General features: G+C 44.1%; 1 protein-coding gene across 3 annotated transcripts in view; it reads right to left on the bottom strand.

The window, feature by feature from the left end:
* The window catches only part of MYO5B (myosin VB), a 295,897-nt gene that overhangs the window by 23,959 nt on the left and 248,798 nt on the right, over positions 1 to 23,140 (bottom strand). The window contains exons 27-31 of one of the 3 annotated variants that reach the window (XM_081929539.1): positions 18,033 to 18,098; positions 13,954 to 14,193; positions 13,087 to 13,187; positions 6,749 to 6,826; positions 1,410 to 1,608 (exon numbers count right to left, since the gene is read on the bottom strand). In XM_081929539.1, coding sequence (XP_081785665.1) covers positions 1,410 to 1,608; positions 6,749 to 6,826; positions 13,087 to 13,187; positions 13,954 to 14,193; positions 18,033 to 18,098 — 684 coding nt within the window. The remainder of the gene's footprint in view (positions 1 to 1,409; positions 1,609 to 6,748; positions 6,827 to 13,086; positions 13,188 to 13,953; positions 14,194 to 18,032; positions 18,099 to 23,140) is intronic. The other 2 variants (XM_081929540.1, XM_081929541.1) reach the window with 2 other exon arrangements.

Below are 23,140 nucleotides of genomic sequence, written 5' to 3'. Positions count from 1 at the left end.
TGCTCTGCATTCAGAAGACCCAGGCCCAATCTATGGCGTCTCCGGTTAAAAGGATCAGCTGATGGGAAACACATTATGCCTGAAGTTCTGGAAAGCTGTTGCCAGTAAGGAGCAGGTAATGCTAGGCCAGGAGTAGCCAATGTGATGCTCTCCAAATGTTCATAGAATCATAGAGTTGGAAGGGACCCCAGGGTCATCTAGTCCAACCCCCTGCAATGCAGGAATCTCGAGTAAAGCATCCATGACAGATGGCCATGGATGCATAGAAATCTCCAAGGATGGAGAGTGCACAGCCTCCCTCCATTGTCAGACAACTTTTACTGTTGTTGAACCACAACTTCCATCCTTCCTGACCACTGGCTATGCTGGCAGGGGCTGATGGGAGTCTCACAATATCAAGAGGGCACCACATTGCCTATCTATGTGATAGGCTGCATGGACCAGTGCTTTAACACAGCACCTATGTTTCTCTCTCCTGCTATGGAAATCTCTCCCTCTCAAGACGCCACATCAGGGACATACAGTGGTACCTCGGGTTACATACGCTTCAGGTTACAGACTCCGCTAACCCAGAAATATTACCTCAGCTTAAGAACTTTGCTTCAGAATAAGAACAGAAATCATGCAGCGGCGGCGCAGTGGCAGCAGGAGGCCCCATTAGCTAAAGTGGTGCTTCAGGTTAAGAACAGTTTCAGGTTAAGTACAGACCTCCGGAATTAATTAAGTACTTAACCCAAGGTACCACTGTACTCTACACCCAATATTGACCATGGTGTGGACTGGGCTGCCACACAACTTAGTTATCCCCAACATCTTCCTGAAACATCTGCAATGTATCTATAAATTATAAGGAGCTGCCTTAGGGTTGATGGTCCGTATTGCCCAACGCTGGGTAGAATATCAATCCTTTGCAGCCCTGCTACGGATTCAGACATTTGGCAGTTGCTTAGTTACTGTTTTGCATACAACAGAATTTGTAAGCTGCCCTATGTGGGAAGTCTTCTCCTCTGCACACAAAATGGTTTGCATCTGTATAGTGGAAATGAAAGGTCTCACCTACTGGGCTACTACACACAACCATCTCCCCAGACAGTACGAGATGGAGGGCGGGCTGTTGCACCCATGCATTTCCTGCAGGTTTCCCACTGGCATCAGACTGGCCACTGTGAGAACAGGATACCAGATTCAATGGGCCTTTGGTCTGATCCAGCATGGCGCATCTTATTGAGCCCTGCCCTGGAACGTAACTGAAAGGAGACTCAGACATTACAAGAGAGGGCAGCTCCAAAGGCAGAGGTGTGCAAGCAGCTCTTTCCTCTCCCATCTCTGAGACAGGGTCTTTTCTCCCATAGCACGATTGCAGCAATCCACAGCAGGAAGAGCCAGGGATTCTGCCAGTCCAAACATACCAGGTTTTCGCTGGTCAGCCGCATGATTTCTTGCTGGATTCCGAACTCCACTTGGGCTTCTGGTGACAGCTGCAGCGTTTGGAAGAAGACCTCCTGCTGTTTCTCCATCTCTTCCCTCAAGGTCCCCATTTGCTCCTTCAGAGTTTCTACTTCCTCTTCATGCTCTCTCCTCTGATCCTGGAGCTGGGCCTCAAGGAGCCTGAGGGTGGGGGGCAGGGAGGCGAAGTGGGGGAAGACACAGAAATCACAAAATCACTTGACCTCTCAAAGCCAAGGTCCGGAAGAAACAAAGAAACCGCACAACAACTGGACACAAGGGATACGATTAGGATAGCCCAGTCAGCAGAGCATGAGACCCTTAATCTTGTGAGTGTGAGCTCCACGTTGGGCAAAAGATTCCTGCTTGCAGGAGGTTGGACTAGATGGCCCTTGGGGTCCCTCCCAACTCTACAATTCTTGGACTCTATGAACTACTGTGGGTGGGGCATGGATTCTCAGAGAGGGAAATGGGCCCCCTTTAAGAGTTGAGGGCAGTTGCTAGGTGACAACACTGCATCAGCTCTGAAGCCACTCTCCTGCAAAATATTTCTGTAAAGCCAGCTGTTGTGAAGAACTGCACACTAAGGAGTTTATATTGGGCATAGGTTACGAGCTGCAAGGATTGTCATCGTTAGGTATTGAAAGTTCTTTCCAGCGCTACGCTGTCAAATTGGCCTCAAGTGGTACAGGACGCAGTGCTGGTACAGCTGAGGATTGTATGAGGTCAAACTAAGAAAGATAACTTTACTGTGGTGTGGTCTGATTTTATAATATTTACTAATATTGAAGAGCATGGACAATCCCCATTACAGGCATACAGTAAAGTTTGGTTGACATAGATTATCATTTCCTTTTCACACAATGTATCTAAAATAGCAAAAAAAAAAGTTTGAATTTTCATGTAGAAACTTTGTATTTTATTTTCAAATCATCCATTCTGAGAGAAATGAATAGCAAACTAACCTTTCCGATGGGTATGTTTTGGATATGGTATACACTGAAGAGTTTTTGATTTATTCTTTAAAATAATTACCCAATTTTGTTTTATGTATCGTTTTTTCTCTCCTCCTCTCTTTCTTTCAGTTGCTTTATCCCACAACAACCTTAGGTTGTGTCAGTTTGTTTCATTGAAGTGTATAATGTTTTGACAGCGGCAATATTTTTTCACTTTTCTTTTTATGCGTTTTAAAATATAATAAAGATTTATAATGCAAAAACTCTGAAGTCACTCCAGCAAGAAGGAAGCAGCAGCCAGCCACACTTCCGGGGTGTGTGTGTGTGCTTCTGAGGGGTTCATGCAACTGTTCATGGTGGAAGCCTTTTAAAAGTTATTATCATTACATTACATTATATATTTATTTATACCCTGCCTTTTTCCCTGACAGGACTCAAGGCAGCTCAAAATTAAGAACTGCTAAAAACATAGAAAAAACAATAATTAAAAAACAATTAAATGTTGATAGAATTAAAAAAAAATTATACATATAAACATTCTATTAAAACCACACCAATAATTACAATAAAGACACCACAGCACCAACCCTTTCATTAAAAACAGCCAGGAACTGTTGGAACAAGAAGGTCTTTGCCTGCCAGCGCAAGGACAACAAGGACAAAGCCAGCCTGGTTTCTCTTGGGAGGGAGTTCCAAAGTTGCTGGGAGCAGCACAGGAGAAGGCCCTTTCCTGCTTCTCCACCAAGCCAGGACTGAGAGAGGTTCCCTGCCACTTGCCCTCTCTGAAGGAGAAAAGCAGTGTGGCCATAATTGGGGAGGGGGCCAAAGGTAATTGGCCCAGGACCCCCTCTATCTCTATCAGATAGATAAGGCTTCCTTTATTTTGTAGAGAGGGGTAGCCCTCATTCGTCTTTCTCAGAGGTAGTGACTGATTGCTGGGGGAAAGCTCATAGGAGCCAAGGAGTGTCCAGTTCAGGATAAATTTTCGCTACAGATTGAGTGCAAAAAAGTTTAAGATTGTCTGAATAGGGGTAGTGGTAGGCCACAAAAGTGCCAGGTTCAAAGAGACCAAAGCACACATGCCAGGGACCTTTGCAGGAAGGAATGCCTGTGCTTTAGAGCATAGTTAAACTATGGAATTTGCTCCCACGAAAGTTGGCGCTGGCCACCGACATGAAGAGGATTCAAAAGAGAATTAGACATACGAATGGAGGATACAGCCATCTGTAGTTACTAATCAAGTTGGCTATGTTCTACCTCGAGTCCAGCTTGCAAGCTTCTCCCATAGACACCTGGATGGTCACTGTGAGAGCAGGATACTGGACTATAAGGGTCCCTGGCCTGATCCAGGAGGGTTCTTCTTATGGCTGTTGAGCTATTGTTCTTATTAGAAACTTAAGTTCTTATTTAAAAACTGCTTTTCCTGGAAAACTGCTGCAAGGAGGGTGGGTGAGTCCCACAATCTCCTCCCTATAAACAACTGGGCCTGCAAGTTATGTTGCCACGGATCCTGCTATCTCCACATCTCTGGGCGTCTGCTAGAGTATCAGGGGAGCAGGCCTGAAGGGGCTTGGCTGGGCCCAAGGTCCTTCCTGCTACCGACTTCTGTTGTATTAATTCCAGAGAATGGTGAACACATTCTGAATTTGGATACATTTTAACCCAAGGGAACCTGGTCCCTCCACCCTCCCAAAGGTATCACCTTATTTGTCTTGTACCTCAAATTGTCAAGCTATTATTTTTCTGAATTGGTCTCTTATTCAGAAGATGAGATATGAATTATTCTGAGGTCTCTTTAAAAGGTCTCCAGGTGAGGCTCAAAGTGCCATTAAGTCATTTTGAAAACCTAAACTCTACATTTATGAACTCTGTTGTATCCTGCTGTACAAGAAAGTTTGAAATGCCTATATTATTAATATATATATATATTAAAAAATGTGATTTTATTTTAAAATGAGGCAACTTGAATAATGGAAGTTAAAAGGGTGAAAGAAAACCTACACAGACTGTGCCAAAGGGAAATTAAAACCATGGTTTTCAATAGCAAAGTGGAAGAGAGGCTTAAAATCACAAAAAATAACCCTCTTCTAAATGAATGCACACTGTGCAATTCTGCACAAACAATAAATTAAGGAACATGCAGCACTTTCCGTACCAGGGGTTGCGCGAAACAATTCTTTGCATTTCTGATTCCTTTCCCACCCACTCCAACGAAAAGTGTGATTCATCCCTGAAAAAGGTTACAGCTTTCCCCTATATGCCTGCACTGTTGGGTGTGCTGGTAAGGTTAATGTTTGGTAAGCTAAATTGATTCTTAAAGGTGCCAATTAGAGTCTGCTAAATTGAAACCTCTGCTACTTAACCCCCCCCCCAAAAAAAGCTTTTCCAAGAGATTTTAAAAGCAAGGCTGCAAACATTCATCAATCTGTTCTGACAGCCTGATCTAGGCAGGTGGTAGAACCCTAAGGTTTTGAGTAGGTTGAACAACTTCACATTACAAGTGTGTGTGTGGGGGTGCCTTCAGAATTCTTCCCCCATGTTTTTTTAAAGGCTCCTTGTGCTTGTTTTATCAGCACATATACCTTAAAAAGGCCTCCCCACAAATAGAAAATCAGAGCAGCCTTCTCTCTGATTTACTAGTTTTCTACTTGAAGATAGCTGGAGTCTGAAGTGGTACAGTCCACTCCTCAGGACTCTACCTGCAAATGTAGACTCAGCAGTTTCTAGACACTGAGTTTACTAATATAGGATTATGATCAGCAGCAAGGCAACCTGGGAAGCTATTCAAGGCTCAAGCAGCTTTGGCCCAGGTTCCAAAGGCATCCTTGTAGGTGGACCTCTTGACATGACTGGCTCACTCCCTGGGAAAAAGTTTGCCTGGGTACCAAGACGCCAGCCTGCCGCGAGGTGGTTTTGTGTATGTAGGCTACTATAAACCGAATTCAACAACAGCAACAAAAAAACAGCATGCCAAAAGCTGGATTTGGGCTAAAACAGTAGGACACAGTAGTGCAAAGATGTGAAATGCTGGGATGTTTGGGATAGAAACCAGCACATGGTAAGGGATACCTGCAGTTGCAATGCAATTGAATTATTGCCTGCATAAAGCTCTTTGCGGCTGCCTTAGTCAAGATTCATGCAAAAGACATCTCCGCAGAAGGCATGCTATACCTGCTAGGTTGTCAGTGCCAGATTATGGGCTCTAATTTAAGAAAGGGGATGGCATGTACAGAAGATATGCTTAAGATCCACAAAATCCTGAATTGGCCTTCCTGTTCATATCCAGGCTTTGTGTGCCTTTCCACATGCACACACAAAGGCAGCACCTGCCTTCGAAGAATCTCAGCACTAGATTTAAATACAAGAGCAGGTTTTTTAGACCTTGTAGATGTGTGAGAGAAAAAGGCTTGGAAGCACTTTCATGCCCTTGATTTGTCCTCTTTTCTCCTCAGCTGTTCTGTTCCTTACAAAAAAAAAACACAAATACCCCCCACTCCCTAGTAATATGGAAATGGAATACACTGAAAATGTAAGATACTTAGAAAATTGATCGGAGGCTTCTACATCTACAACTCGCTAGTGTGTGAAATAACATCTGTACAACTGGAACAAGTGACAAGGTGCCTCGGGAAAATATGAAGATAAATGGCTGAAATCATTCTTTTATTTCACTACCAAATCAAATTGATGATAGAGTACTGTATAGAAATTGAAATAGTGACTATCTGTATTAGTCACACACAATGATATACTGCAATATGCATGCATGCTGAAGGGTGTGCAACATTTGATGCCCAGAAGAAACATTTTAAAAGTTTTGCATAAATATCCAAGAAATAAGCTACTGTATGCAAATATCCTTAATTACCATTATTTATTCTAGAGGAAGAACTACCTTAGCCAGTTTAAGAAAAAAAAGAAACAGACACACTCCTCAGATTTAGGGCTGGCTAGCCCTGGCAGGTGACCGTTTCCACTCTAGAAAACTCAAAACTTAGCTGGTCGGCCAGCACCCAGAAATTGCCAACAGGATGCCCATGGATGCCAGTGTGCCCACCATTATTTGTTGATGAGTGATAGTTGATGTTATCAATCAATCAATCAATCAATCAGCCCAGCCCAGCCTCTTGTCTCTGTATCCCTCACACACAGAACTGGTTCCAGTCACTAACCAAGTGGCAAAGCTGGATTTGACATCAAAACAGCTCCCAAGGAATCCAGTTTGGGGTTTTTGTGAATTATGTCCATTTCCAGTTCCACATGAAACGGAGGGGAAGGAGAAACACTGGAAAGAGACAGTAGGAAAAGGTCCGAAAGGAGAAGGAAAAGAAGTAAAAGTATTTGACCTGGCAACTTGCTTTAGACCCTGATAGGCCAAGCCGAGTTCTCCATCTTCATTCAGATACCCCCAGTCCTCAGTCTTGCTAGAAAGAAAGGACAGAGGAAAGGGAAAGAGAAGTGGGCAGGAAAGAAAGATAAAAGAAGCGTCAGCTGCAAGAGATGGGAAGAACAAGGAGGCCTCAGCTGCATTCAGGCAGACAAGCCCTGTGCCAACATTACAATCCACACACTGTAGTGGGCAATTAATGTGTTGCTATCAGGTGCAATCACGACCACCCCGCCCCCACTGCTTGATTACGTCTGCACAGAATTGCGGTTTTTAAAGATATAGCACCATTACAGTAAGGTGATAATGCTGTGAACCACCCATCTCACATGTTACAACTTTGTCAGTCTTGTTAAGAACAGTTTTCTGGTATCTTACCCTCAAAACCCACCCAAGAAATTCTCTCTCTCTCTCTCTCTCTCTCTCTCTCTCTCTCTCTCTCTCTCTCACACACACACACACACACACACACACACACCCCTCCTCCAATGGCCGACATTAATAGGAGAGTGTTGACAACTGGGAGATCACATCTGCCCCAATGTCAAACCTGAGCTGTATTTCACATAAAGAGGTGTACAGAAGAGCATTTTTCAGTTGCTAAACAAATGCAGAGACATATGCTACTTTGGCAAACCTTAATTATACTGAGAATATAGCAAATGACTGTGTCTGAGTCCATAAAGGGCCCTAATTTTAGTGCTAGGGCCCTTAAAAACTGCCCAGCTGGTTTGAGTGTAGCACCTGCAGTCACATTTTCTTCTTCCAGCTGTGGCTTAAGAGAGATGGGTCAAGCAAGGACCAGACATGGTCCTTTGGCACAGCATCATCAGCAACATCATCTGCTTAGCAACAGAACACTTGCCCATTAATGTGCAATGACTACCACAATATTCAGATGTTACAAAAGGGAAGAAGGGCAATTAACTGAAGAGCTGGGTCTCGCTGCCACATTAGGGGCACCATGGGAGACGCACCCCTTCGTTCTGCGAGAAAAATGGGTTGCCTCACTGCCCTGAAATAAAGCAACCGAGATGCTCAAAAACAATTCCAGCTTTGCGATGCTGGCACCCTCCCACCATTTTATACTGTTCTGCTCGTCTCCTCTGAGTGTTAATGCTACAGCTCAATTCAGGAGCAGACTCAAATGGACACCTCCCCGCAAGCAATGGCTCCACCGAAGAGAAAATTATGGGGGGGAAATGTTATGGAAGACGTACGAACTATTGGAGAGGTATGTCCTATTGTCACCAATTTTGTTACCCAGTCCCTGGGACAGTCACAGTAGGTGCATTTGGGCTGCCAGCATAAAAACTGGAACAATCCCTGTGCTGGCTATGCAGGTCATTGAATTATTGAATTGTAGTGTTGGAAGGGACCACAGCGGTCATCTAGTCTAACCCAGCAATGCAGGAATCTTTTGCCCAAAATGGGACTTGAACCCACAGCCATGAGATTAAGAGTCTCATGCTCTACTGACTGAGCTATCCCCCTACCCCTAGTTTGGCACATAGCTGACATTTGTAGAAGGAAGCCACCCCCCCCCCCCAATTCCTGGATTATTGTGGAATGAAACTAATTCAAGGACATGCCATTAGCCTTGAATATAAAGTCTGGTAAATGGCAAGCCCTGGGCATTTATAACTCCTGAACCTCCATTTGCAAATGGAAAGCAGTTAGGGCTTGCATCCATCAAGGAAGCAAACCCCTGTGGAGGCATGAGCCTATGCTTTTAAATTGATATTGTCCTGCTGTTTATGAGCTGATCTGACAGAAAGGAAACACAGAGTAGATCTACAGAGTGGAAACATGCAGGAAGAAAAGGCTGCTGAAGGACTGTAGGCAACATGCAAAATTATTTTGGGACAGGGGTAGCCAATGTAGTGCTGGTAAACTCCCAACTCCCATGAACCCCAGCCAAAAGTGAGGGATGTTGGAGTTGCAGTCCGACCACACCTGGAAGGGCTCCAGGTTGGCTTTCCGTGTTTTAAAGGTGCCAAAGTCTGTTGCAAAACAGACCACAAGCTTTTTAGGTGCATCAGCGACAAGAGTTCAGGACAGAGAGCCAAATGGCAGTGATTGTCAATGGACTGGAACTCAAGCAACTTGGCCAGTTGCCAACATCCCCAGTATGGATCCCACTCTGAGTTCCACTTTCTAAGAGAGTGGTTTGGTAGCCTTCTCTAGTGAGCGGTTGGTGAGTTTTGACTAAACAGCAGGAAGAACTTTCTGACAGTAAGAGCTGTTTGACAGTGGAATGGACTCCCTTGGGAGATGGTGGATTCTCCTTCACTGGAGGTTTTTAGGGAAAGGCTGGATGGCCATCTGCCATGGATGCTTTAGTTGAGATTCCTGCATTTCAGGGGGTTGGACTAGATGACCCTTGGTGTCCAACTCTACAATTCTATGATTCCCAACAACAGCTTCTCTCTACACATCTCTGCAAAATTGGATTTGGGAAGCCATCGTTTTCTTTTAATTATTATTTTTTAAGAACGGTTTAATTGAACAACATAAAATAAAAAGTGACAATAAAGAAAAGCTATACTATATCACTGAACAGTTCCTTTGCTTCCACAACATTTACAAACACAGATGATAGCTCAAGTTTGTAGAAGGTAGGAAAGGTGATGGGATCTGGGGAATACTATGAACACGAAGCTATCTAATTACAGTCATATAAGTATTTAGATTGCTTGCAGCAATTTTATGAATGTTCCAGCTTTATCTATCCAGTCTCCCCCCCCTCCCCATCTATTCTCTCCCTCTTTAGTTTTAGCGTGCTTTCATGGATAAAGGGATGGGAGGATACTCATAGGAGTGATGTAAATCTCTCTCCCTCTTTTCTGTTATTGTAAAAGGAAGACACAAATTCAGGGTATTAAGCTCAGTCTGCAGGAAACCTGTAATCAAAGAGGAATCATGGCTGAGAGTTAAGATACAAATTTAGCAGCTAATGTGGGTGATGGGCAGCCAAGGACACAAGATGTGTATATATTAGCTCATTTTACCATTATAAAGCTGGTGGTTTGCTTTTCTTTAACACTTTTTCCAGCCTCAGGGGAAACAGCTTGGCAGCCCTCCTATTAAACATCTTCCCTCAGCATGGTCTATGAATTATTACGTTGATGTAAGTAGTGGTTATAACTCTCCTGTACTGCTACAAAAGCTATATTCCACTGTAGCTTTGACACAGAAGGCGTTCCAACCACTCTGCAACATGTGGATTGAACTAGTTAAGTCTCAAGCCAGGAACACCATATCCTAATGTTGGGTTTGAATGATACCTTTTCTGTATAAGCAAACTCAGCATTGATGTGGCTGGCAGAGCATCAATACTGGGAATCACCGGGCAGGGCTGGGAGAGACCCCAGTCTAAAATCCTGCAGCACTGCTGAAAGTCAGTGTGAACAATACTGAGCTAGGTGGACCAGTATAAAGCATCTTCCTAATAACAATAACAATAATAATTTTATTATTTGTACCCAGCCCATCTGACTGGATGGCTTCCAGCATATGCAAAAACATCAAACATTTAAAACTGTCCCAATACAGGGCTGCCTTCAGATGTCTTCTAAAGGTTTTATAGTTACTTGTCTTCTAGACATCTGATGGGAGGGTGTTCCACATAGCAGGGCAACTACCAAGAAGGCCATGTTGGGATTCACAGAATGCTGTGTGAGATAGTAAGTCTGCAGGCTTGAGTTTGCTAGCTGATGCAACTGGCTGATTGCATCAGCCTGCAATACTTTCTATGGAAGTGCTGGGTCAGAATGACTCAACAGTAATGTGCTGTCAGTTGATTGGCTGTCATCGGTTTAAAAGGGAAACCTGTCCAGCAGTAAAGGGATGGTGTAGAGGAGTGTGGTCAGAGAGAGAGAGTTAGAGGTCTTCCAGTTTGCCTTAAGGTGCAGCCAGATACTCTATTTGACTGTATGAACTGCTCATGTGATGGGATGCTATGATCCTACACATGACTGTGGCCTGATGGGAAGTCTTGCTTCTAAGCTTCGCTTCCGTACATGATGCTGCACAAACCGTTCTAATACTAAGACATTCACTCACCACCTTAGAATGTTCAGTTCACATTGAGTTCAGGAAAAACATTGTACTTTGACCTGTTCCTAAATGCATAGTTGATCACATCTACAGAACGTGCTTGTTATGCTCTTTTAAGTCTCCTATATCAATCATTAGTAATTGTTTTAAGTCCTACTATATTAATCACAAGTTATAATTTAATTAGGAGGTTTTCATGCCTGTCTAGTTTTGTGCTCCCTTTCCCAGCCTTTAATCTATTGGTGATTAATGCCTATATGCAACCTTTGCTTTGTACTTGTGTTAACCAATCAGCAATAAGCACATACGTGGCAATGCTGTAATATTCAATAAAAGGGACTCCCCGAGACTTGCTCGAGAGGTGCCTCCCATATGACGCTCACCACCTGTCTGTGGTTATTTCAACCCAACACTCGTGTATTATAGCCTGTAGATATTTGTATATATAAAGGTAAAGGGACCCCTGACCATTAGGTCCAGTTGTGACTGACTCTGGGGTTGCGGCGCTCATCTCACTTTACTGGCCGAGGGAGCCGGTGTACAGCTTCCAGGTCATGTGGTCAGCATGACTAAGCCGCTTCTGGCGAACCAGAGCAGCGCACAGAAACGCCGTTTACCTTCCCGCAGGAGCGGTACCTATTTATCTACTTGCCATTTCATATGCTTTCAAACTGCTAGGTTGGCAGGAGCAGGGACCAAGCAACGGGAGCTCACCCCGTCGCGGGGATTCAAACTGCCGACCTTTTGATCGGCAAGCCCTAGGCTCTGTGGTTTAGACCACAGCGCCACCCGTGTCCCATATTTGTATATATAGCTCACAATAAATATACTGCACTGAAGAACCTGGAACGCTGAGCATTTCTGCTAAAGTGCTGCAAAGAATTCGCGACAGGCCCTCTGCCTGGTTCCCTGTAACTTTGCTTCTCACAGCGAGGGAACCAGCAGAAGGCCCTCCGGGGAGGAAGGCCCTTGGAGCTAGATCTCAGTGGCCGGGCTGAGCTTGCGACATTTTAACTGTTGTGCGTTATCCTGAGTAATGTGTATGCTTTAGAAGGGAGGGACATACATGTCTGTGGGGAAGGACACCCAACTGGCATTTTAAAATATCTGTCTGTCTATCTGCCCATCCACATAAAAAGGAAGTCACTTTGGAGGTAAAAAAACAGTAGACAATGCAAGGGGATCAAGATGTAAGAAACAGTGTCCTGTTTGCAACATATTTCTTTCTTATCCGCAAAAAAAAAGCTCAGGTTTGTTATTTCAAACTAATTCACATGAACAACTTGGCATGATGAAGGAGCAGTCTGAGTAGTCCATTGTCAAAACCTGGCGTGCAAAGTGGTCAACTCATTATGTATCTAATTTGCAATGGAAGCACCATCACTGCAAAGCTAGCAAAGGAGGGCTTAAGGAGCCTTCCTCGTTATTGGGTCCTTAGACATTCCACATCATCCCCTGGTAGGGGTGATGGGAGCTGTGATGTAAAAAATACCCGAGGACACAGTTTTGACTTGCAATCTCTATGTGTGTAAGAAGGGTCACACAACAGCTTTACCACGGGCCTAATTCTATACTTCCACACCCCCCCCCGCAAGTTCATTTCCCAGTACAATTCACCTGGCTGTGCAAATTGGCCCCAGATCTTCAACAGTTAAAGCCAAGTTTAGAAAAAAAATTCTCAGAGCCTTTCTAGGCGCTATGCCAGGCACCCCCAAACTCGGCCCTCCAGCTGATTTGGGACTACAATTCCCATCATCCCTGACCACTGGTCCTGTTAGCTAGAGATGATGGGAGTTGTAGTCCCAAAACAGCTGGAGGGCCGAGTTTGGGGATGCCTGAGCTATGCAATTCTTTTTTTAAAAGAAACAATCCCCCCTCTTGGTTTCTGAGCCTCTCTCAGATACCATTGAAATGTTTCTGAGTTGTTCTCCACAATGTATGAGGTCTAGAAATTTATTTTAGGGAAAGGGAAGGCAAGATGCTCAGGATACCAATATCCCATGAAACAGCAGATTCTGCGCTTGTGTGAAAAGGCCACAAACAAGAACGATACACACTGAACAGTTTGTTGTTTGATGCTTCTGTAAGAAGAAGCAATCCATATTTTTGTTTACGATTGCACCTGTTGCTGGCACCCTGCATCTGACGACGCCCCCCTCAGTTACTTAGAAATGAACAGAGGGTCCAGATTCCAACTCATGTTGACCAGTAGTAATGGATAAACAAAGACAGGCTTACCGGTTTGTCTGACACACTCCATGATAGGCCTCTATGGCATCTTCTGGATCCACATGCTTGTCACTATTGGGCCAGCTGGTTTGCATGTTGCTGTTTGACTCCTTGAAAAAGAAAATTCTACCATGAAATATTTCCTCCCAGTCAATAATTCCCATTCCCTTCCCCACATGCTCTGCTAATTCTACATTGGTCACACATGCAACATTTTTGACATGCAAGAGTTTTCACAATCATTATTATTACATTTGCGACAAGGTACATTCAATGTCTGAAGGAAGTCGGAAAGTGAACTGGAAGGGCCCAGTGGAATTCGGCCTGAAGAGAAGTTAAGAGGAAAGACGGAGGGCAGATTTTCAACACACACCTATTTCGGTTTTATTCCTCCAAAGAAACCTGGGAGTTGTAGTTTAGTGAGAACACCAAGAATTATCTTTTAAGATTCTTCTAACTCACCTCACGAAAATATGATTCCCTGGGGAAAATGAATGATTACTACACCAATTTAATATGAAGGATGGAAATTGGTGGCTGAGCCATCCTAGAACCGAGAAACCAGAACTGAAAAGGGGAAATTCATATTTCGTAAAATGGACCGGGACAACGACAACAGGGGACTGGTCACTTACATTTGCCCAGACCCTTCTTCTGATCAATTTGTCTTTGATATCATTTCAGCCAATGTAGACAGACAGCAATGCAACTTGGAACAATTTGTTTCAAAAGAATCCTCCTGACCGTTTTTGGTTTTGGACTTGCCGTAAACCACTGTGCCCGACCATTGAGATACAGTGATAGTTGGCAACATGGCGAAAAGAACGCACACACAAACGAACACAAATGGAAGGACCTGCTTTTCTTGTCCATTACCATATTTCTGCCTGCATCTTTTTGCTGGGCTGCCTTTATAATCTGTGTCCTGAGAATAAGCACCTCTTCCTTCCGCACTTCCAGCTCTTCGTTAGCAGACTTGAGCTGATTCAGGAGGAGGCTGTAACTGTCGTGGACATCGTTAGAAGAGTTGTTCTGGGCCACCCGATCCACTATAGCTTTCCTCAGCTCGTTAAGGTCATTTTTCAGTTTCTTGTTCTCAGATTCTAACTCTTGCCTCTATTGAAAATGACATTTGAAAAGTCACCCCCACTTAATCATTTCTATAACTGCTGCTCTTGTTTTTCTCATTCCTTTGGAGCAGTGCACGTTAACAAAAAGCACAACCAGCCAGACTCAGCAAGTTTAACTGCGTATGAACACAACTGCATGCACTTCTTAGCGATTAACAGGGCCAGTCCTACCATTAGGCAGACTGAGGCGGCCGCTTCAGGCAGCAGATTTTGGGTGTCATGAAAGAGCAGCCAATTGTTAAGTTACTTAATTTGTTGCATTTGTAATTTTACTGCCATTGTGGGAGAGAGGTACTGGTGGGGTTTTGTGCTTCAGGTGTCAAAATAACTTGGTTGGCCTTTGCTGCCATTTGCTGCTCTGCTTCAGGCGGCAAAATGTCTTGGACTGGCTCTGGCTACTTAATCTTCCTCAGATTGTACCAGCATGTAAAAAGGCGCTGAGAAACTGTAAACCATTTCAAAATCAAGGTACAAAGAAACCATCTCCCACAGAATGCATAAGCAAAACCTTCTCAGAGAGGTCAGAGGGGCAATTAAAAGCTACACGTTATAAATTTTAATGAGTACACTATAAATTAAATCGCAACTACAGAGAAAAAAGAGGCCTTTGAGGTTTGTCCTGAATCTTGTTTTCCCCACAATTTAGGTGTTCCTAGGGCCTTAGCTGGGAGTGGAGGAATATCCTTCCTGCCCTGCCCTCAATGGAGTCAGTGGCCAAATATTTCTTGAGAGTAGGGAAGGTGAATCTGCAAATTTTCTTTTCTCTCAGTTTCTCATTTTTCCAAACTTAAATTCAGTTCTCCACATTTTCATATCAGCATGTGATTAAAAAAAAAAGTTTTCACAAAATTTCTTTAGGAGTATATTTTACCAGCTATGGCTGATACATCGGCTATGGTCGTTCTTGGACAGGGAAAGGCTGGCCTCGGTTATCCATGCTTTGGTAACCTCAAGACTCAGTTATTGGAACATGCTGTAGGCTGGGCTACCCTTGGGCCTCATCCAGAGGCTTCAGTTGATGGAGACCTGGAATACTGTGTCCTGTCCTGGGCACCACAATTTAAGAAGGATGTTGACAAGCTAGAACATTTCCAGAGGAGGGCAACTAAGATGATCAAGGGTCAGGAAATCAAGCCTTATGAGGAACAGTTGAGGAAGTTGGGTATGTTTAGCCTGGAAAAGAGGAGACTGACAGGAGATATGATAGTCATCTTTGAATATCTCATGGGCTGTCACATGGAAGAGGGAGCAAGCTTGTTTTCTCCTGCTCTGGAGGCTAGGACCCGAACCTATGGCTTCAAGTTACAAGAAAGGCAATTCTGACTAAACAAAAGGAAGAACTTTATGACACTAAAAGCTTTTAGACAGTGGAACTGACTCCCTTGGGATGTTGTGGACTCTCCTTCCTTGGAGGTTTTTAACCAGAGGTTGGGTGGTCTTCTGCCATTATGATCTACTTGAGATTCCTGCTTTGCAACTTTGCAACTTTTCCAACTCTACAATTCTATGGTTTTATGATTCTATACTCATATTTACCAGGAGCCATTCCACTTGAGGTCAGAACAGCTGAACTGAACTTTCGGTGCCTACTGAATACTACTACTACTACTACTACTACTACAACAACTACTATTATTATTATTCCAGCATTTTAACTGAAATTCAATTTTACAGTTTTAACTGATTTTTTACTTTACATCTTTGTAAACCACTTAGGGACTACTGTAGTTAGGCGACATATAAATTGTTTTAATAAATAAATAAAAGAATCAAGCGTTCAGAAGCAGAACATTGGCTTTTATTAAGCATGCCTGAATCTGCTTCCAGTACCGATCTTCTATATTTAGCCCCAAATCTCCTCTTGCCCTAAACTCCATTCTTTGTTCCAATTGTTTTATGGGGAGCTGCGGTCTTATCTGTGAGACAGAAGCTTCCCTTTTTATATTTTGCTTGCACATAAAGGATGATGGTGAACGAAACACGAACTCTCTTGAAGAAGGCCTGCATATTATGGTATTATCTACCATTAACTATTTTTTTTGTGAGCTGCCAAGAAAACATGAATTATTATGCTGCCTATAAACACAGTTATTAAATAAATAACTTTTTTTTAAAAAAAACCCAGTATATTTACTGTTTCTAAGGGAAACTGTTCCAGAATGACCAAAAATTGCTAAGAATCTTCCTTTTTTTCCACCTCCTTTGGGTGCCCGAAAAATAAATGGTTGGAGTTGATGCACATTAAAGATTTATCTTCAAGTTGCAAACAGCTCACACATTAATCATGAGCCTAACATACAAAAAGAAGTCCAAAATGCAACAATTTCTTTTAAAACGTCTTACAGGAGCAAGAAAAAGGTGGGGGGGGGGGAGAGAAGAAAGAGCAAATTCTATTTATGTCATCATCATCAGTAAATAATTTTGCACACAGAATAGGCAAATTGGTAGAAGAGGACTTAAGAAATGCACTGCATTGCCAAAGGGAGGTGGCAGGAGGGAAAGGAATTGGTAGTATATGTATACAGTGGTACCTCGGGTTACAGACGCTTCAGGTTACAGACCCCGCTAACCCAGAAATAGTACCTCGGGTTAAGAACTTTGCTTCAGGATGAGAACAGAAATCGCATGGCAGTGGCGCGGCAGGCCCCATTAGCTGAAGTGGTGCTTCAGGTTAAGAACAGTTTCAGGTTAAGAACAGACCTCCAGAACGAATTAAGTACCAGAGGTACCACTGTATTTCCTGGATGCTCAGAAAATTGTTAGCCTGAAGAAAATGCAGTGCTCACTTACACCTTTGTGCCTTAGGTAAAGGTAAAGGGACCCCTGACCATTGGGTCCAGTCGTGACCAACTCTGGGGTTGCAGCGCTCATCTCGCTTTATTGGCGTACAGCTTCCGGGTCATGTGGCCAGCATGACTAAGCCGCTTCTGGCGAACCAGAGCAGTGCGCGGAAACACTATTTACCTTCCCACCAGAGTGGTACCTATTTATCTACTTGCACTTTGTCGTGCTTTCGAACTGCTAGGTTGTGGCAGGAGCAGGGACTGAGCAACGGGAGCTCACCCCATCGCGGGGAGTCAAACCGCCAATCTTCTGATCGGCAAATCCTAGGCTCTGTGGTTTAACCCACAGCGCCACCCACGTGCAGGAGAAGTCCCTAAATCACCAAGGATTTGAGACCCATTGGCTCCCCTCACCTGGTTTGGCTGGTCAGTCGTTCCCGGGATGTGGCTGCTGTCGCATGCTGACAGCTTCTAGGAACCGCAGGTGATAGCTGAGGGCAGGGAAGGGACAAACTACTAAAGGTGGACAAACTACCCCAGAAGAAGCACAACTCTACCAGAGGTGGACAGGAGGACACAGTCCTTCAACCAACATTTTGAACTGAGCCCAGAAACTCATTGATAGCAAAAGCAGAGTTTTGCCAGCTCACCACCTGCCACATCTGAACCAGACCTAACAGGCAGAGGGGGGCTCTGAAGTCCCTGCAGTGCTCATCCAAGGACTTGGGGAGTCCCAAGAACACCCCAATTAGAGAATTTATAGGGCACAGAGCACATTGTGGCGTAAGATCTCCGAGTCAGTCAGTGGGGCCAAGCTGTGAACCAACAAGACGCCTCTCTTTGTCATAACCAAATGAAAAGGGGACAGAAAGCTGAGCATGGAAAGGAAGACCATGGGACTGTAAATAGTTAAGGCATATTTTGGTGTACCCGTCATGCAGATTTATAGAGACTGGTATCAGCAAAGCTCTTGCAGCTTTTTAGCACCTGAGGTGGGTGAAGAGAAAAAAATTTATATCCCTGGCCTGCAAATTTCTTTTACCTTCAGACTGTTGTACGCTAGATCCGTATCGCGGTCCAAATCCATTTCGTTCTTCATTTCAATTACCTGGATGGATTAAGGAGAGAGAAAGAGAGAGATCTGATTTGACAACAGGCTACAGCGGTTCGGCTTTTTGATTGCAGCTCTGGGTCACCTTACAAAATCTATTGTTTACTGGCAGAGCAATTTGGCCAAGAAAGAAAAGCTGAAAGAGCGAAGGGTGTTTAGTAAACATAGAATCGGATGAGAGGAAAGAGAAAAACAATGGGATGGTAAAACAGGGGCACACACAGAGGGAATCCCTTTTGTGTCTTCTCCTAGCGTCTGTATTATTTATCTGTATCCTATTTCCTGATTCTGCTCTTCCATGCGTAGATGGCAAAAGAGGTAAAATGATGCTGTTGGACAGGGGAGGGAAGAATCTCTGTCGCTAGCACAGGTCTCTGAGCCTGCAAAAAATATAACAGTAGATAGAGGGTTGAAGCGACTCGTCATATCTTCCCAAAGTGTAGAGATTGCCCGAGGGCAGCATGCAGACATCCCTTCCACAGGATACTAAGGAATGGCATCAGCAGCAAAGGCACTTGCCATGTTTCTTTAAGGCAGTCATCTGTAGCTAGCAGGAGTGGAAGTCGTTCAGGGCAGTGAACAAGTCTGACTTGGGAGTCTTAACAGTGTTTGTTCAAGACTCTTGGAATAAAAAGGGCAACTGGTGGGGACCAGTGGAAAGGATCCCTTTGGAAGGTGGTGGACTCTCCTTCCTTGGAGGTTTTGAAGCAGAGGTTGGATGGCCATCTGTCATGGATGCTCTAGCTGAGATTCCTGCATTGTAGGGAGTTGGACTAGATGATTTTCAGGGTCCTTTCCAACCCTGCAATTCTACAATTCTATGAAAGACTGAATTCCTGCTCGTCACCTCTCAATCCCGACAGAATGGCCTCTCAGCCCTGGCTTTAGATAAAAAACTATGGGGAGTTCAAACAAGAATAATAATGATAATAGTAATTTATTATTTATACCCCGCCCATCTGGCTGGGTTTCCCCAGCCACTCTGGGCGGCTTCCAACAAACACTAAAATACAATAACCTATTAAACATTAAAAGCTTCCCTAAACAGGGCTGCCTTGAGATGTCTTCTAAAAGTTTGGTAGTTATTTTTCTCTTTGACATCTGGTGGGAGGGCGTTCCACAGGGTGGGTGCCACTACCGAGAAGGCCCTCTGCCTGGTTCCCTGTAACTTGGCTTCTCACAGTGAGGGAACCGCCAGAAGGCCCTCAGCACTGGACCTCAGTGTCCGGACAGAACAATGGGGGTGGAGACGCTCCTTCAGGTATACTGGACCGAGGCCATTTAGGGCTTTAAAGGTCAGCACCAACACTTCGAATTGTGCTCGGAAACATACTGGGAGCCAGTACGTTTGAATGAATGAATGAATGAATGAATGAAACAATGAATACTTGGAGAAGCAAAGTATTTTTTTGTACTTTGGCTGCACTGAATGTGCCCACATCTTGGCAAATGTTGAGATTTGGTAATATGAGAGCTGTTGTGGGATAGTGAGCAGAATGACAAAAGATCATGGAGACCTGAATCCAACCCCAGATAAGCTCATTAAGCAACCTTGAGTCAGCCCTACCTCTCAGCCCACCCCACCTCAGAGGGTTGTTGCCTATCATGATGTAGTGGCTTGAGTAGCATCTGGGAGAGCAAGGTTCAGATCCACACCTAGCCATGAAACTCACTGGGTGACCTTGGGCCAATCACTGTCTCTCGGATGAACCTACCTCACAGAATTGTGAGAATAAAATGGGAGGGGAGAGAACCATGAATGCTACCTTGAACTTCCTGGAGGAAAGCATGCAGGTGGGGTGTGTGTGGAAATACAATAATAATTTTTAAATTGTTGTGAGGGTAAAAAAAATGTGGGGTTGGTGGAACCAGCTGCAGCCCTACTTAAAAAGGAAACACAAGAGGAATTAAACAAGAGTCCACTATGGTTCAATCTCCAGTGATTCCACAGTGCTTGGAAGACCATTAATTTTGGGAATGGGGATGTTTAAAAACTGTGCACGGGAGAGAGAGCATTCCATGTCACTATGTGGTCTCCAGTCGCTGCTTTGCATCAAAGTACATGGAATATTTTTCTTTCTGTTTTGGGTTGCTGCTTTTGTTTTTATACAAAGTAATAAAAAATGAATTGCAGAAAGAAGTGGCAGCGTTATACTACAAGGACTCTGGGTCGTGAGGAGCCTTCTTTTAAATAAATGATTGTCCTTTCTGCCTCAGAAACGCAAGAGAACTTGTACATTTGCGGGGCAAGCACAACTTTTCAGAAAGAGAACTCTCTGAAGGGTATTATCAGCAACTGAAAAAGAGACAAGAAACTGGTGGGTGGAGGGAGACTTGACGGGCGACATCCATAATAGATACTTAAAAGGCAGCCGCCTTTCTATGACCGGATAAACAAGCTAGAATCAAGTGCTGTCCCTTTTTCAACCCGCTTCTACTGGTTAACAGGCACAGAGCTTACAAGCTTCGCAAAAGGCATCTGGTTGGCCACAGGAAGCTGGACCAGACACCTGATCCAGATGTCTTTAACTGGATCCAGCAGGGCTCTTCTTCAGCTCTTAGGTAAAGACCCTGCCCTTTCAAGCCCCAGGTGGGAGTTTTCCTCCCACTTCAAATATCAGATGCAAGGGGAGGGGGCAGGCAATTCTGACCAAGGCAGCAGCACCGAGAGCAAGGGACCGGTGTTTGAAACTCCCATTGTTCTAGGCGCATTTTGTGAGCAGTTTCTGAGCTCCAGGCACAGTACTGCGCCTAAGATTTCAGATTAAAACTGCAGAGTGGAAGGAAACGAGGACTTTTTTCTGCCTCCCCACTTCCAGCTACTCTCTGAAGACTAGATAAGAGACCCTCTTCAGAATATTAGGGGGCTGGGCAGGGGAAGGACTAGACCATGTGAAAAATAAACGTAATATTTTAACTGCGGTTCATTCATTTTCAGCTTTGTATTCTTGTTATTAAAAACACACACCTAGACATTCCGTTGTTGTGCCCATAACCTAGGTTTAAGGTGCCATTTAGCTCCCAGCTTTCATATCTCAGTTTCTAACACTGCAAAGGACTAATGCTCTCCTCACCCATATCATGGATCCCAATTTGGTTCCCCATTTCCTGCACTAACTATTTTTTGTTTAAATATCAAGTGCATCAGGGCAAGCCGTGAGACGAAATGTCATATCTAGTTTGGTCTTAACAGAACAAACAAAGCTAGCTCCATACAACCAGTAATTTTGTGGATGGACCAGTTTGTTGGGGCTTCTGGAAGCTGACAGGGGACGTTGAATGACACAGAAGTGCATCTATGATAAAGTATTGAAGAGACTTTTACTCAAATCTTCTTCCCCATTCTGCCCCAAGGTTAACTATTGCTTCATTGAGCTTCTGTGGACTAGAGGCTGTCTTATGAAATGCCAGTCCATGAATGCTTACATCATAATTAAATTGCTGGTCTAGCATTGAAAGGCTCTTTTGTTTTTGCCTCAACAAATTAACATAGCTACCCCTCTGGAGATTATTACAACTGGTTCATAAATGGGGGCCTGTGAGAGGGGGTGCTATTGGTTTGGTTTGTTCTTGTTCTTATTATGTACTTTATAGTTTTCTTCTGCATTTTTATGCTGTGGCCCACTCTGAGATCTTTGGATAAAGGGCGGTATACAAATTTAATTATTACTAAAATTAATAGTAGTAGTAGTAGTGGGACGTGGGTGGCGCTAGGAGTTGCCGATCAGAAGGTCGGCGGTTCGAATCCCCGCGACGGGGTGAGCTCCCGTTGCTCGGTCCCTGCTCCTGCCAACCTAGCAATTTGAAAGCACGTCAAAGTGCAAGTAGATAAGTAGGTACCACTCCGGCAGGAAGGTAAACGGCATTTCTGTGCACTCCTCTGGTTTGCCAGAAAGCAGCTTAGTCATGCTGGCCACATGACCCGGAAGCTGTACGCCGGCTCCCTCGGCCAATAAAGCGAGATGAGCGCCACAACCCCAGAATCGGTCATGACTGGACCTAATGGTCAAGGGTCCTTTTACCTTTACCCCTCCGGAGATTATTACAACTGGTTCATAAATGGGGACCTGTGAAAGAGAGAGGGTGCTATTGGTTTGGTTGGTTCTTGTTCATATTATGTACTTTATAGTTTTCTTCTGCATTTTTATGCTGTGGCCTACTCTGAGATCTTTGGATGAAGGGCAATATACAAATTTAATAAAATTATTAATAATAATAATAATAATAATAATAATAATAGTAATAGTAAATAACTGACTTAGGAATCTTCCTTATACCGAGTAAGAACAAAGGTCCATCCAACTAAATGTTGTCTATACTGACAGCCACCAGGTCTCTGAGGTTTTAGAGATGGGTCTATCCCAGCTCTATTTAGAGACGCTGAGGATTAAACCTGAGACCTTCTGCATGCAAGGCAAACCCTTTACCACTATCGCCTACTAGCCAATCCTCATTTAACAAGAAATGGCAGGGGCTGAACCTCAGATCTTCCACACGAGAAGCACATGCTCTACCAAAAAGGTCCCCCCCCCCCCAGAAATCTTGCTCGGAGTCAACCTGTGAGATCCCATGTCTGACGTTCAGAACCTCAACGGCTGTGAAACCAGCTCAAGAGTGTGGCAGGGGTGACAGCTGAGCTCGTGCCACAGATGGATCTGGTGGAAAGGAGAAAGAGGATTCTGTGCAAGCAGAGCTGCACGGAGATGGTCCCTTTCCCAGCTGCTGCCCTGACCGCAGCCAACCTCAACCCAAAATCCCCTGGAAATTCGCAGACTGACACTTTCCGCTGGACAAAACTGGATTTCGCCATTTAGCTGGGGTTGCCAAGGCATAACTCCATAACTCTCTGAACCTAAATATGTTCCTATCCTAGTAGGATAAGTTGCATATTTCCTTTCGTTAACAGGTTGCATTTTAGTAAAATGCCGGAACACCCACAGCACAATAGGCAAGGATGTTCACGTCAATGATGCCTTTTCACTACTTCTTCAGAATCGAAATTTCCCACAGGTCTGGGGGAAATGGAATCAATGATACTT

The sequence above is a fragment of the Podarcis melisellensis genome (assembly GCF_964234715.1).
Source record: "Podarcis melisellensis genome assembly, chromosome: 11".
NCBI lineage: Eukaryota > Metazoa > Chordata > Lepidosauria > Squamata > Lacertidae > Podarcis > Podarcis melisellensis.
This window is presented reverse-complemented; position numbering and strand designations above follow the sequence as displayed.